At 37.2% G+C, this 14,678-nt stretch overlaps 1 protein-coding gene across 3 annotated transcripts in view; it reads left to right on the top strand.

The window, feature by feature from the left end:
* The first annotated feature begins 898 nt into the window (after positions 1-898).
* The window catches only part of RAPGEF2 (Rap guanine nucleotide exchange factor 2), a 172,156-nt gene continuing 158,376 nt past the window's right edge, over positions 899-14,678 (top strand). For all 3 annotated transcript variants that reach the window (XM_026675830.2, XM_026675831.2, XM_026675829.2), the window contains exon 1: positions 899-1,715. In XM_026675830.2, coding sequence (XP_026531615.1) covers positions 1,647-1,715 — 69 coding nt within the window. In that variant the 5' untranslated portion in view covers positions 899-1,646. The remainder of the gene's footprint in view (positions 1,716-14,678) is intronic.

Raw genomic sequence — 14,678 nt, 5'->3', positions numbered from 1 at the left:
GTGATATTCAGCAGGTTCTGACCAGTTCTGGAGAACCTGTAGCGGAACTTTTGAGTAGTTTGGAGAACTGGCAAATACCACCTCTGACTGGAGATTTTACAGTATCCTTCCCCTGCCATGCCCATCAAGCCACACCTACAGAAGCGGTAGTAAAAAAAATTGAAACCCACCACTGGCCAGAAATGAGTCTGTGGGACCCTGCAAGGCATCCTGCTCCAAAAGGCTGCGCAGGTATGACAAGTCTCATAAAGACTCATTTCTGGAGGAATTTGGAGGAGAAAAAGACTCCTGCTGCTTCTGCTGCTTTCCTTGCATGAAGTCAAAAATATCTCTTTCTCTCTCTCTCTCCTCTTGAGAACGGAGCTGGAGACGATATCCTATGATCCCAAATAAAGAACTATCGTTCGGTAAGAAAACGGGGTGGGGAATTCTCCTGCAGACTTTTTTTGGGGGGATTTTTCCCAGGGTCTCTGGTCCGCGAGATTTAAAAATGGTCCCCGAGGTACAAAAGGTTGGCAACCCTTGGCCTAGATGACCTACCAGGTCCCTTCCAACTCTGATTATCGGTTATATCTCCCAGCCTGTGCTGAAAGGGGTATATACTCTTTCCAACCAGGATTGTAGCGAATGCGGTTTACATTTCTGAAACTTCCTCACAGGGCACCCTTGCTTATCAAATTCGCTTCTCCCCTTTCCACAATTCCAAGAAGTCCCAGTTTAGGGCGACATTTCCCAAAGTAAAATTGGAAGAGAGAGAGAGAGAGAGAGAGAGAAGAAGGGAGCCGGTGGTTCGGTCCAAGGAATCCCGGTGCTTTTGGGCAACCGCTCGACCGCGGCCCTGAGAAGGGAAGCGACGGCGCGGCTGAGGGACGAGCTCAGCTCGGAGGGGCGGGAACGTGAGGCGGCGCGGCTCCTCCCAGCCTCGCTGTTGCTGCTGCCGGTGCGGGCCGGGCGGTGCTTTTCCCTCCTCTCTTCGTCCGTCGCCTCACCATGGTTGCCGCGGCACAAAGCCCAGGCGAGCCTTAAGAGGAGGCCCCGTTCCCCGCCGTCCGCCTGCTTGGCCCGGCGCCCGCTTCTTTCCGCACCTCTTCCGAAATTCCTCCTGCCTCCTTCATCCTTTTTTCCAGGCCCGAGCTCGACAAAAGGACGCGGCGGTCCTTCTCCCGCCCCTGCCGCTCGAGGGGATGCGGCGGCGGAGCGGGGAGGAGGGCGACAGCGACAACACCACTGTTGGGCAGGCCGGCAGAGGCGGGGCTGGGAGCCGCCGCCGCCGCCGCCTGTCGTCGTCGTCGTCTCTGCCGCCGCCGCCGCCAGCACCCACGACTCCTCTGGGCGAGGGGCCCGACCGGAGGGCGGCGCTGTTGAGGCGGAGGGGGGTCGCGGAGGACGAACAGTAGCAGCTGCGGGAGTCTTTTACCTCAGCCGGGGCGACTTTTACCTCAGCTTTCCTTGCCACGTTTGGGGGTGGGCGGGTGGGGGGGGAAGTGGAGGATAACTCGTTCGCCCGGGACAGGCGCCGTCTCGGTTTCCCGGGCAGGAAAAAGAGGCGCCTGAACGTGGAAGAAGGGCGACGGGAACCGGGCCGGGACGCCGCCGCCGCCGCCGCCGCGCCGGCCTGAAGTACGGAACGAAAACGGGGGAGCGATATGGCGTCCTACGTGGATAATAACTTCCGCCAGGCGGTCATGAAAAACCCGGTCGACAGGAGCCCCCAGGTACTTCTGAGCAATATTTCCCCCCTCTTCTGAGAGACCCTCCTCATGTCTTCCCCCCGACAGTCGAGTTTGTATATATATATATATGTTTGTATATGTATATACAAATATATATATGTATATATATATATATGTATATATATATGTATATATATTTGTATATATATGTATATACAAACTCGATATATATATATATAAAACGTGTCCCCCGTTGGAAGGAGACCTCTGCTCGTCCTCGGATGAATTCTTTCTCTCCAAGTTGGCCTATATACACGTTGAAATTTCTTTCCTTTACTCTGCATCTTAAAACCCGTCGTCCCTCCTAAAAATCCTCTCATCTTTGTTCCTGCAATGGTGGGTGGTGGTGGTGGACCTCTCCTTAATATCTATAGTTACCCCCAAACTTTCCATCCCATTTTAATGTGTAATTTGTTAGTGAGAATGGAGTGCCCCGGGTATAAGTGTCCAGGTTGGACAGATTGGTTGTTTTCGGTAACTGTTTTATTGATTTATTTGATTTGTCAATGGCTTACAAAACAACAGGGAGCAGTATAAACGTGAGTATTTGTATAAATGGTACAAATACAACTGTATTTGTAATTGAATTGGGCCCTTAAAAAAACAACAAAAGTGTCCATGGCATTCACAAATCACAGGAGCTCGGGTGTTTTAAATGCTGCGTCCTATCTGTACGTGGCTCTGTCAGTAAATATGTTTTTCAGTAACATTTATTTATGTAATTATTAACATATATATTTATTCAGTAACATATTTTTTCAGGTAAACTACAGAAAGAAAAGCTTATTGATTCACAGCAGCAGACTTCCCGTCCCCCATTGCCATTAAGTATGCACCTCTTAGATGGTTACTTGTATTAAGACAAATGCTTAATTTAGCCATTTGCCTTTCCTATATTGCCAAAATGAATGTGTTGCTAGAGGCAGGCAATTTCAGGAACACTTTTGGTAGGCAAATTGGGGATTGCTTGATAAGTTTATTTACTTTACTAGGTTACTAAACTTCTGTTGTGTCTGTTTCTGGAGGCCTGTGTAATGTGTTTTTCTTCCAATAAGCAAGCAAAAGTAGTTTTTTAAAAGATGTATTCATTCATTTGTTATAAGTATTTATATCTTTAGAAACCAAGTAATCAGATTGCCAGGAAGGAATAATCAGTATTAACTTCTTTATGTATTTTGCTTATTACAAGTTTTTCTGAATGAGATTTTTTTTTTGAAACAGAACAATTAGATTTTTTTTTGAAGATACATAGTAAATATAGTTTATTGCTTATTGTAGTTTAAGACACTTCATTTTATAACAGGCAATTAATTGGTAATTCCCTTTTAAGTTTTCCATTACTTTGTTTGTAATTCAAAAAAGTAAATTGTTAAAAAATGGAACAAAATTAAAATGCAAAGGGATAAGCATTATTTTTTTAAAACACCTGTTTATTTTTGTCCTGCTTCTGTGGAGTGTCAAGAGTTGACTCACTGTCATTGTTGGATTACTAACTATTAGTAAACAGTATCCAAACTGGAAGATGCTTACTCTTCTAACAGTGTGTAAATCTTAGCAAATTATTTCTACTTCGGAATAATAGTTGAAAGTTTATTACTGAAGTTTTAAAACATGCATAAGCTGTTTGCCAGTCCCACTGAAGCCTTGGCTCAGTAGCTTACCTTCATGTTATTTGTTGGAATTCGGGCCATTCTACCTGCTTCCTAAAGTGTTTCTGAGTATCTTGATTTTACAAAAGGCACTTTTTAATTGCTATAGCAGCCAATTATTTTGAAGTTTTATAACAGTGTTGCAATCTGCTAAAATCTTATCCAATTAATCTGAAACTTTGATATTGATAAATGATTTAGATTGGTTTTTTTAAAGATTTTGCCCCGGTAAATATTAATAGATCCAGGCATTGGAATTTTAATCATTTTGTTGAGTATTTTTATTATTTATTCTTCATACAGTACATTAATCAGATGGTTCATACAACACATACACACATACACTTCAAGTAGTAGGTTAGAAAAGTTGGACAGTAGTTACCAGGTGTTTAATAGTAAGATGTGACAACACTTAGACTGTAATATTGCTGCTGCAATATTAAAAATGTTTATACACTAAAAATTTGTAACATTTTAAAGGAAGCTTTTTGCACATGAGTTCACAGCTAATCCCAAATGTCAGTAAAATATATCCAGGCAGCAGAAAATTCAATGACTACTGTACTTGGCCTTGTTTAAGTTAATAAATGGACCTTTTATTTCATTTTTGACAATCCACTGAGCAGAAAACTAATTTGTATTGCTGAAGCTACAACTTTCAGTAATTTTGTTTTCAATTTCTATTCAATATATATTGGTTGCATGGCCTATAAACTTATCCATATTTCCTTTCAGATTCTGTTTATGAATATTTATTACATCTTTAAGGCGATCATTTTAGTTTTGGGTTTAGTCATAGTTTTTAGTTGAACAGAACTGTTTATTAGATTTATATCCCACCTTTTTCATTGAGAAGCTAAAGGTAGTGTACATAATACTCCCCTCTCATTATTCCCCCAAATGACAATCTGTTAGTGAAAGACTGGGATGTAAGAAAATGATAAGCCCAAAATCATTGGTGGATAACAGTTGTTAAAGACTGATTATGAAGTTTACTTAAACACCAGAATATAGAACCGTTTTAGGGAGTCTTTTAAAAGTGAGAATCTTTGTGGGAAGAATACAGATAGTCTTCACTTAACAATACAAATTGAGGGGAGAAATTCCATTGTTAAGTGACATGGCTGTAAGTTGAAATACCATGTGACCATGCTGCTTAGCAATGGCAGTTCCGATAATCCTGATGGTTATTGTTAAAAGAGGACTGGATTATTGGGCAAGGACCTCATGTGACTTGTGACTTCCTGCCGGCTTCCACATTGATTTTGCTTGTTGGAAGCCAGGAGGGAAGATTGCAAATTATCATCATAGGGATGCTTGCCAGCCATACAAGGGCTAGTCATAACTACCTCTCATTCACTGCCATTGCTAGTTTGAACAATCACTGAATGAATGATCATCAGACAAGGGCATGTTTTAAAATGTTACTATCCTTATTATGGCCATAAATTAATTCATTCATTTGAAGGAAATTTCATTCTTCAGGTTTCAGATTTTATTTATACAAAATGAAATGGTTTAGCATACGAAATTTATTTTGAAATGAAATTGAAATAATAAAAAGGGGCTTTCTAAAATAGTACTAATGACTAATATTAATTTATCTTTTTTCAGTCAGCTAAGTCTCCAGATTGACAATCTCATTCAGGAATAAATCCTGGAGAAACATGCTACTAAGCTACGGCAGCAACTGGCATAGTACTAATAAGAATGATCTTTAAGCTAGAGGGTTGTATTCACTCTCGTTGTGATATCCATATTGAGAATGCATTTTAAAATAAACTAACTAGAAGTCCATCGCCTTTTCCTTGCAATAATTAGGTTTTAATGTATACCATCATTTCTACCCCATGATATACACCTGAATTGATGCTTCCAAACTACATTCACTCCCCCTCAGCATTCTATAACATGAAGTCTTACTAAATGCTTGCCTTTAGGAGCTGATTTCTGTTTCAGATGTATATGTACAACAATAGGACCTTCAGGTCCCTCTAAGACTAGCTCATTATGGCTAGTAATAGACCAATGAGACCATTAGGAGGAGGAAGGAAAATTGTGTATATTTGCCACTTTGAGATAAATAAATAAAAGCAGGGTAAAAGAATCTAATAAACAAAACAGGAAATGTTCCAGTCTTAGACTGGGAATGTTTTTTTTGTAACAAGCAGTAATAAAGAATTCAAGAGCTAGTTTCTTTAAAAAGAAGGAGCTTCAGATAGATATCCACGTGGACAAGTGGCAAGCTTACTCACTTATAGATTTTCCTTCTGAGTAGTTGATAACTGCAAGTTTATCTCAGTTTTGCATGTTACTGCAGAAACAGGTTAGAAATTATTTATAATTTTAAGTTTAACTGCTGCAAAATATACTTTGAGTGCTTTTAATTTTTTTTGGTACTTTGTGTAGAAAGAAAGATGGAGTGTCTGGCCAGGGTGCTCACCGCAATTTGTGTTTTATGGTTTGGTTACATCTGAATGCAGTTATATTTACAATTAGAGAAACTACTTTGGCTCTTTACAATAGAGAATTAATATAATTCCCATTAAAGAAAGAAAAAAGAACCTTCCTCCAGTAAAAACAAATATTTCTAGGTGGTGATATTAGTGACTATTTGTTGATTCACATTTTAGAGAATATAGATTTTAGTTATAGTGTTAAAATGGTATAATCAAGCGCAAATGGTATATCTTTGGCTATATCAGTCTGTTTAACTCAGTCTTCTACATCTTTTTCTATTTGTAAGATTTTTGAGGGGTCCTTGGTGCTCACTGAATTTGGTTGTTTTCTGGAAGATGTCATCAGTGCACTGATGATGTTACCTAATTTGGGTAATGAAACATCTGCAAGAAAACAACCAAGATCAGACAGCACCAAGAAACCCTTATTTCAACCCTGTGCTACATGTATTTTTTTTTAAAAAAAGATATTGCATGTATGTTTTTAAACCTCTCTTCCAGATTTCTAACTTACCTTTCATTTCTGCATACAAATATATAAGAATGTAGATTGATAGAAATTTAATCCTCATAACATCTGTTTTTCTATTGGATAATCTGTAGAAGCACTATTGTCCAAATGTGTTACTAGCATTTGAGATTAAATCTTGGTATACAAATAAATCCTGTTAGATTTGGCTTTAATTTGATACTCTTAATGTGATTTTTCTACGTTTTCTCATTATGTAGGAGTGATTAATAATGAAGCTTGATCTAATAATAAAATTACACGAGTTATTTTGATAGTGTTTTGCAACTATATTGTGTGTGGCCCTGTATCTCAAATTTTTGGAAATGGTTATGTACGGTTTAGTTTGCAGTTTCCTAAATGCACATTTATGGCATGTTGTATGCTACCATAGAGCAGAGGTAATAAATTTGTGGCCCACGGGCTGAATATGTCGCACACAGACCAGACCCTCCCCAACTCTGCAAAGACAAAAAAGTCACAATATATCACGTGACATCAACGTGATGTGGCAAGTTTGACTCTTGTGATATAGAGGTAAACTTGTGCTCTTCACAAATAATTGGTTGCCTCATTTATAGACATCTGTAGAAGCTTGCTGCATTTATCAAAATGTGGAAAGCAGTGCAATTTAAACTCTGCTCCTTTTATACTTGCAGGTATCATCGCAACATGTACAAAAATTTCTTGCTTCCTTTTTCCTCCTTATATTTAGAAAAGTGGATAGGATGGGTAGCTGTAAGGAGTGTTACATACCATACAATGTATAGAAAAAAAAATCTGGCTACGGATGTTTTACAGAGCAGGTCATTTCACACATCCTTATAAGTAAATCATAATGAATTCAGTTATAGACAATTTGTATTGGGCTACAAATTTAAATCAGTGAATACAACAATACAAAACAAATAACCATATATTGCAACATTATTGATGGCTTTCAAAGAGACAGACTGCTAGAGAGGATAAACTTGTGCATAACTCTGAAATTTCTGTAATTCTATTACATTTTTGAGACATCCTAACTCTTGAGAACCACTCTTTCCTCACAAATTAAATGGAATTGCCTAACAGATAAGGACATTTGAACGGACATTTAAAATGATGGCTCTTCCATCCATTCCCTTCAACAAGGGATAGTAGCCAACATCATTGTACCCATGTTGTTCTCTGACAGTAAAGGTAATAATTTCAGTAGAAAGAAACACAGTTGATAAATACAATATGTAAATGCTTTTATTTCACTGATTTTGTGCCATCAAATTATTGTCGACATTTTGTGACCACATAGATTTTCTCCATTGCAATCTGTCCTTAATGTTGTCTTTCAGGTCTTCAAGTGGTACACTGATCAGAACTGTCCAGAAGTCCATCTACTGTGCTTCTGGTTGTCCTATTCTGTCTTTCCCAAACTTAGAGCCTTCTCCAAAGACTTGTATAATGTATCAAAATAGGATAATTGGAGCCGAGTCATTTGTGCTTTCGGTGAGAACTTTTGAGTTTTTGAACTTTTCTTGGCTATCCAAAGTATTTTCCGGAGTCTTCTCCAACACAAAGTTCAAAAGAATCAATATTAATTATTCCTGAGTTCACCTTTGTTTCCATAGAAGGGAATATGTGGCATGCATAATTCTGATATTTGTAGATATGGTATTTGCCTAACCTTTCCATCGCCTTCATGGCTGTTCTCCCAAGGATTTGTCTGCAGTGACTGCCTATTCCTTTAGTGTTGATGATTAATAGTAAAAGACAGAAGCTATTCACCAATTCTATATCTTGTTCTATCTATTGTTAGTTTGGGTTTCTTTATGTTTAATTTTCAGTCCCATGTTTTTCGCTGTGCTCCTTGACTTTGAGTACTAGAGCTTGCAGATCCTTTGAATTTTGGTTATTAGAACAGTCTCATCAGCATAGGGCAGGTTATTAATATTTCTTCATCCAGTTTTTTTTAAAACCATGCTCATCTTCAATTCCAACTTTCCTTAATATATGTTTAAATATAGGCTGAACAAGTCCTTTCACATCCTTGGCTAACCTGGAGCCAATCTGTTTCACTACTTTGTGTCCATACTATGGCTTCTTGACCTGTATCTAAGATATTTGTGAAAATATATGTGCTGGGATTCTCATTTTCTGAGCATATTCCACAGCTTGATGTGATTGACATAGTCAAAGGCCTTTCTTTAATCAATTAGCACATACAGACTTCTTTGCCTTTTTTCAATTATCTAGCATGGATCAACAACAGAGGTGGTATTCAGCAGGTTCTGACCAGTTCTGGAGAACCGGTAGCGGAAGTTTTGAGTAGTTCAGAGAACCGGCAAATACTACCTCTGATGGGAGATTTTACAGTATCCTTCCCCTGCCACACCCACCAAGCCAAGCCCACAGAACCGGTAGTAAAAAAAAAATTGAATCCCACCACTGATCAACAATAATGTCTCACATTCCATGGACTAAAGCTAATTTGAACATCTGGCATCTCTATTATCATGTGGGGCTTTAACCTATTCTGGTTGATCCTAAGCATTACTTTTCTAAAATGTGAAATTAATTGTACATTAAAGATATTGACAGATTTTATGATGGTTGTTAAGTGAGTGAAATGGCATCTTGCTTTCATATTTGTCAATTTTAAATTGAACTTGAAAAAAACCCTCACAAGCTCCCTCTTCTGCAGTGATTGAGCATAAAGCTGAATGGTTGTCATGTTAAAGGGTTGTCCACAAAGTCTACGGTAATTGATATTTTTGATAGTTGATTGTATTGTAGCCAAGTACTGTACTTGCCATATTATTCCTGACAATCAAAACAACACAGTTCCTTCTTTGTTTTCCATGTCCTGAGTATGTAAACAGTATCTCCTGACTGAAAATGTCCAATCCCAGTTCATCTCAGTCCACTGATGCTGAAGAGGGCAATTTGTATTTTTTTTCATTCAAACTTTCCCTGTGTTGAGATTTCCTATATTCACACTTCTAACATTCCAACTTTAATTCTGCCTTTGCAGTTTTGGATTTCCTTTCCTCATATGGCAACCTCAGCAACTAGATATTCTGAAGATTTATCAAAAGCATCATTAGTGCTCCAAAAAGATCCTCAGATCTTCCTCAGTTTGTTAAGTTCTTTCTGAAAAAGAGGCCCATCATCCGATAGGTCAATAGTTGTGCATTTTCTTATCCATATGGTTTTTTTGTGAAATTACAGGACTGATTTATGTTTATCTTCTCCTGAACAGTATGGATTTATGCCTTTGTATAAATGTTTGTTATTTTTTTTGCTGTCAATAAAGTGAGAATTTTATTTCCAGCATCATCTTATATCCCTGCTTTCCAATATAGATGCCAGTTTTCTTTAGATGGACAGCTGGGACAGCTTCACACCTTGGGTGATCCTGCTGAGAATATGTATACACTTCTGTCATTCTTCATTCATCTGTCCTAAGAACACATGTGCACACACATACACACACAAAATGTGGCAACACCCCAGGATTTGGGAGAGGAAGGGTTTTATTTACTGCATTATTTATATTTTAAAATTACCTAGCTCATACTGGTTCTACTTGTATAAACAAAAGGGAATATTCATTCTTTACATTATATTTAATAAGGGAATGTTTATAATTTCAAAAACTTTTTAGACTGTGTGAACATTTTGTTATTGATATGGGATGTTGGCTTTATTAATTGTATGCTATTCAGTCAGATAGCAATAATTAACAAAAAATGATTGCCAAAATACATAATTAACAGAACAAGTAAGAATAGATTATACCCATTTATAGAGTATCCAATAGAAAATGCAAGTATATTAGATGGTATAATTAGAGTGCCAGTTAATTGATTAACAACTGACATAATAATTGTAGACTGGGACTTGCAAACATAATGTATATGAACTTCATGTAGTCCATTAAGAAGCCTTGTGTGGCCTGGGCATTTTTTGAAAACTCAAGAAATCCACTGCTGTCAAAGTTGCCACTTTTAGGAAGGGTTCAGAACCCACCCCTTTATTTTTGCAACTTGGACTCATGTAGTGACCATTTTCAGGGCCTCCAGGCTTCACCCACATTGCTGCTTCTGTTTCTACGCAGCTAACTGCTGAACAGCTAACCTTTGTGCCAGCTATTCTTTTGTGGCCGGCGATTATAGTTAATTTATCAGAGTGGTCCTTTTCTTGCTATGAGTTGTGCTGACCTGCTAATGAGGGATCAAGAAAAACCATTCTGTTTAATGCATAAAATAATCACTGAAGAATTTGATGCACATTCCTTGAATTCAAGTTCCTTGAATTTTTTAGTTTACCCAGAAATACAGCAAGTCCTCTACTTCTGATGACAATTGAGCCCTACATTTCTGTCACTAAGCAAGACAGTTAAGTAAGCTTTGTTCTATTTTACAATCTTTCTTGCCAGAATTGTTAAGAGAATCCCTACAGTTGTTACATTAGTAACATGGTTGTTAAGTGAATCTGGCTTTCTCATTAACTTTGCTGCCAGAGGGTTGCAAAAGGTGAACCCAGGACATGAATGCATGCCAGTTGCCAAACATCTGAATTGTGGTCTTATGACCATGGGACTGCTGCAATGATTGTGTGAAAATGGGTATAATTCACTTTTTCAGTGCTGTTGTAGCTTTGACCGTCACTAAATGAATGGTTCTAAGTCAAAGATTAACCATATGAATTCTTTATCAAAGTATTAAATAGCATTTTACATTTGTCAGTATATTGTTATAAGTTTCATTTACAGTTCTCTATTTGGAACACAAGACTTCCACTCTTTATGGTTGTGGTTTCTTTAGCTTCATCATTTTGTGCTCAGATGTATGTATATTTTAATGTTTTAACAAATTCAGCTGTTGGTGAATTAGTATTTCAGCAACAGACACTTTAAAAGCCTATAACTTATAGTCAAAAGTCTAAATGTACTTGGAAGCCAAACAGGTTGAAAGCCTGGATATTATTGTAAATTGAAAGGATCATGTTTAAGCTTTGTTTCTTTGTTTACAGAATACTGATCTGGTTCTCCTATCCCTACGCATAACAATAGAATGTTATACATACATGCTATGAAGCAAGCAAAGAGATAAAATCAGACCTTTCTTTGTTTTTAGTGTTATCTGAACTCTTTATTGTCTCCATTGCCAATTAGCATGCAGACAGTTTACCCCAGTGACTAGCTTCTTTGTTTGAAAAACTCTACATGTCTCTATGGGCTATTTCTTACATCACTGGGATGCAAATCATCACAGCTGAGTTTGTGCTCAATAGCAATGGGGTTCAGATAGGGGTGGGGTTGAATACAGAAAAGCTGCTGTAAATAACATATATAGAATGCTACCAAACTGGTGTGTATTTATCTATGGAACTAATGCCAGCAGCAAACTGCATTTGATTTGAATATAATTTCTATACAAATTTTTAAATCTTAAAGTGGAAACTATGAAAACAATAGTTTTAAATGGAATTTAAATTACACAGAACAGAAGCAGTTCACATTATCCAAGATGCATGAGATTCAGAGATAAATGGCTTCATTTTCTCTACTTTTTTTTAGTGCTGCTGGTTCTTCTCTCCCACTTTTTGTAAATTAACTTTAATCTGAAAAATGCTGAAACAATGTCAAATACAGGAAGGTGAAACTTGGAAATGTTTTCTTACCAGTTTATTATAATTTGAAAGTGCTGACTTCTTGGAAAAGGAGACATGGTACACAGCACTGCAGGTAATTAAGAACTAACTTTTGATAGTCACAGTGCTGAATGAGAAAAAGAGAATAATAATAGTAAAGCCATAAATTCTGCACTTTAAAATTGATTCCTGTGCTTCATAAACCTCTTCCTTATATTCTGAACCTGGTTTAAAGAATTGTTAGGTTAGGATGGGGAAGATCTAAGTCCAAGTTTATAAATTTAGTCTGGGAATTGTTAAATACTTTGTAAAATCCTAGTGCCACCATTCTAAAATATACAGTAGTTTGCTCTTATATTGATATTGTCATTTGTATGCCTTTTTTTCTCTGGCAGTGTATGGCGTTAGTATGGTAGAGGGTATTATTGTAATCTGCTTCCCATTTATTCATAGGACTAATTGATCATAAATAATTACAACTGTTTATCATATGAACACTGCAAAAGGATTTGACTTTTTTAAAATCAGTAAAGTTACAAAACATCTTCTTAGCATGTTTAATTACTAACGAATTTCTTGGCAGGACAGAAGTACTTCTTAGCATATTTTTGTTTTAAAGATATATCAGTTAGTTCCTTATGTTTTCCTCCTTTTTATTTTCTTCAATGTCTTCACTTGTCTTTTACTCCTCTTTCTGAATTATTTGTTGATGCTTTCTTTATAAGGAAACAGTTTATATGCATTCTAAGAAAAAACATATTTTTTCATCATAACAATCAGATGTAGCAATTGAATAGCCCTGTTTGTGCAACCTATTCAAAAGTGGGATTTCTAATAGGAAGGATCAGTCTGATTTGAGGATAGATTCTGGAATCCTTTGGTCTTTCTTCTCTGTGTTATATAGGGTACTTGTCAAAGTGTATATACTTGACAAGGCTGTTGTGTTTCCCAACTCAAAATACAATTGCAATAGAAGTTTTTGAATTCCATATAAATGAGATTGTAGATAAATGAACTGGATCTATCATCCTGAGAGTTAGCTCCATTCTTCTGTGGGTTCAGAGTATAGCTTTAATTATTATGTTATGTCTTTTAATTTGCTACATAGGTTAGAATTTATGTGTAATTTAAGGTGCATTGTAAAGTTATTTCTGTCTCTTTAAATATTTCTAGTTTAAAAAGAAACATTTGTTTATTATATCTTAGCTTCACTATTTCAAACTGCTTTTGTGAGATTATTTTTATAATTATATTTAATTGGGTTTCACCAGTTTTGCATTTGTATGATTGTCCTGGCAATTTTAGCCACAAAGTGGTTTGCTATGTAAAAATAAACACAATAATAGAGTTTGTAATTTAGAAGCCATCATACATGCATGCCCTAATCATTATCATTTCCTTTATTACATATTTCTTTATTCATTCAGATCATACTATAGTTACCATAGGTAGAATACTACAATCTCTCTTACAGTAGTTTAGATTCAAAAGTAATGACTAGTTTAGTTACTTAATAAACATTGTGGCTGAATGGAAATCTGGACCCAGATGTTCCAGGCTTATTTTTTTCTCAGAACACACTAAGCTTATTTTAGTTTACAATTTTCGATGAATTCAAAAGTCTCTATCACTCGAGTTACAAGTTGTATATCTGGTGAATAATCTGCAATGTATCATTCTTACTAATACTACCTTCTGTATTCTTCATTTATTCATTGAAAAAGACCTGGTAAATATGTAGGTAGTCTGTAACTTACGGCCATTTGTTCAGCAATCAATATAGTGGTCTTCTGAGTTATGGTTGTCCCAGCATCCTATAGTTATGTGATTGCTTTTTGGGTGCTTGGCAACCTATTCAAATTTACAAATAGTAGCCAAGGAGCCCATAATCACATGATTGCCCTTTATAGCCTTCCACTTTTTCTAGAAAATCAGTGGGGAAGCCAGCAGGGAAGATTGCAAGTCACTGGAGTAACTCTTCTCACCTATGCATCCCCTCTTTGCTCACACTACCTTGATCAGTTATACACCATCCTGCACCCTTTCAGTCTGCGCGGCATCTCTTGTGCACATACTCCCCTTCACACTTCTGTGCATCCCCTCACTTGCCCACCAACAGTAATAGCAACTTACCTACCTACTGGTCTTGGGTTTACAACTTCTTGGTGGCTTCCTAGCTTTCCCACTGACTTTCATTTTGAGAAGCCAACTGGCGGTTGACAATGGCAACCATGATTGCAGGGATTGTTGTCACTAAGTAATGCTGTTGTGCTTTATGACCTCATTGCTTAGTGATGGAAATTCTGGTCCCATCATAAGTAGAGGACTACTTGCATTACAAATCAGTTTTTGTGTTTTGTAAAAATGTTTCATTAAATCAGGGGTGTCAAACTTGTGATGACATATTGTCATGTGATGTATCACAACTTTCCCCCCCTTTGTTAAACCAGAGGTGGGCGTAGCCAGCTTGTGACACATCCGGCCTGTGGGCTGTGAATTTGACACCTCTGCATTAAACAGATCGGAGGTAAAGTGGCTGAAATTAACAACAGAAATAGAAAAGTTGTATGAGAAGGAACTGGATAATAAATGAAGGAATAATATTGCATAATATGATATATTGGAGAGAGTATCTGTACAGTGAGTGGTGTGGAAGAAAGAAAAAAAATTGCATTTGTAGTTACTATAGAACAGG

The sequence above is a fragment of the Notechis scutatus genome, chromosome 4 (genome assembly GCF_049901735.1).
Source record: "Notechis scutatus isolate UNSWTSFEM ecotype Mainland chromosome 4, rNotScu1.2, whole genome shotgun sequence".
Classification (NCBI taxonomy): Eukaryota; Metazoa; Chordata; class Lepidosauria; order Squamata; family Elapidae; genus Notechis; species Notechis scutatus.
Note: the sequence above shows the minus strand (reverse complement) of the source record. Positions and strands in the feature narration are given on the sequence as shown.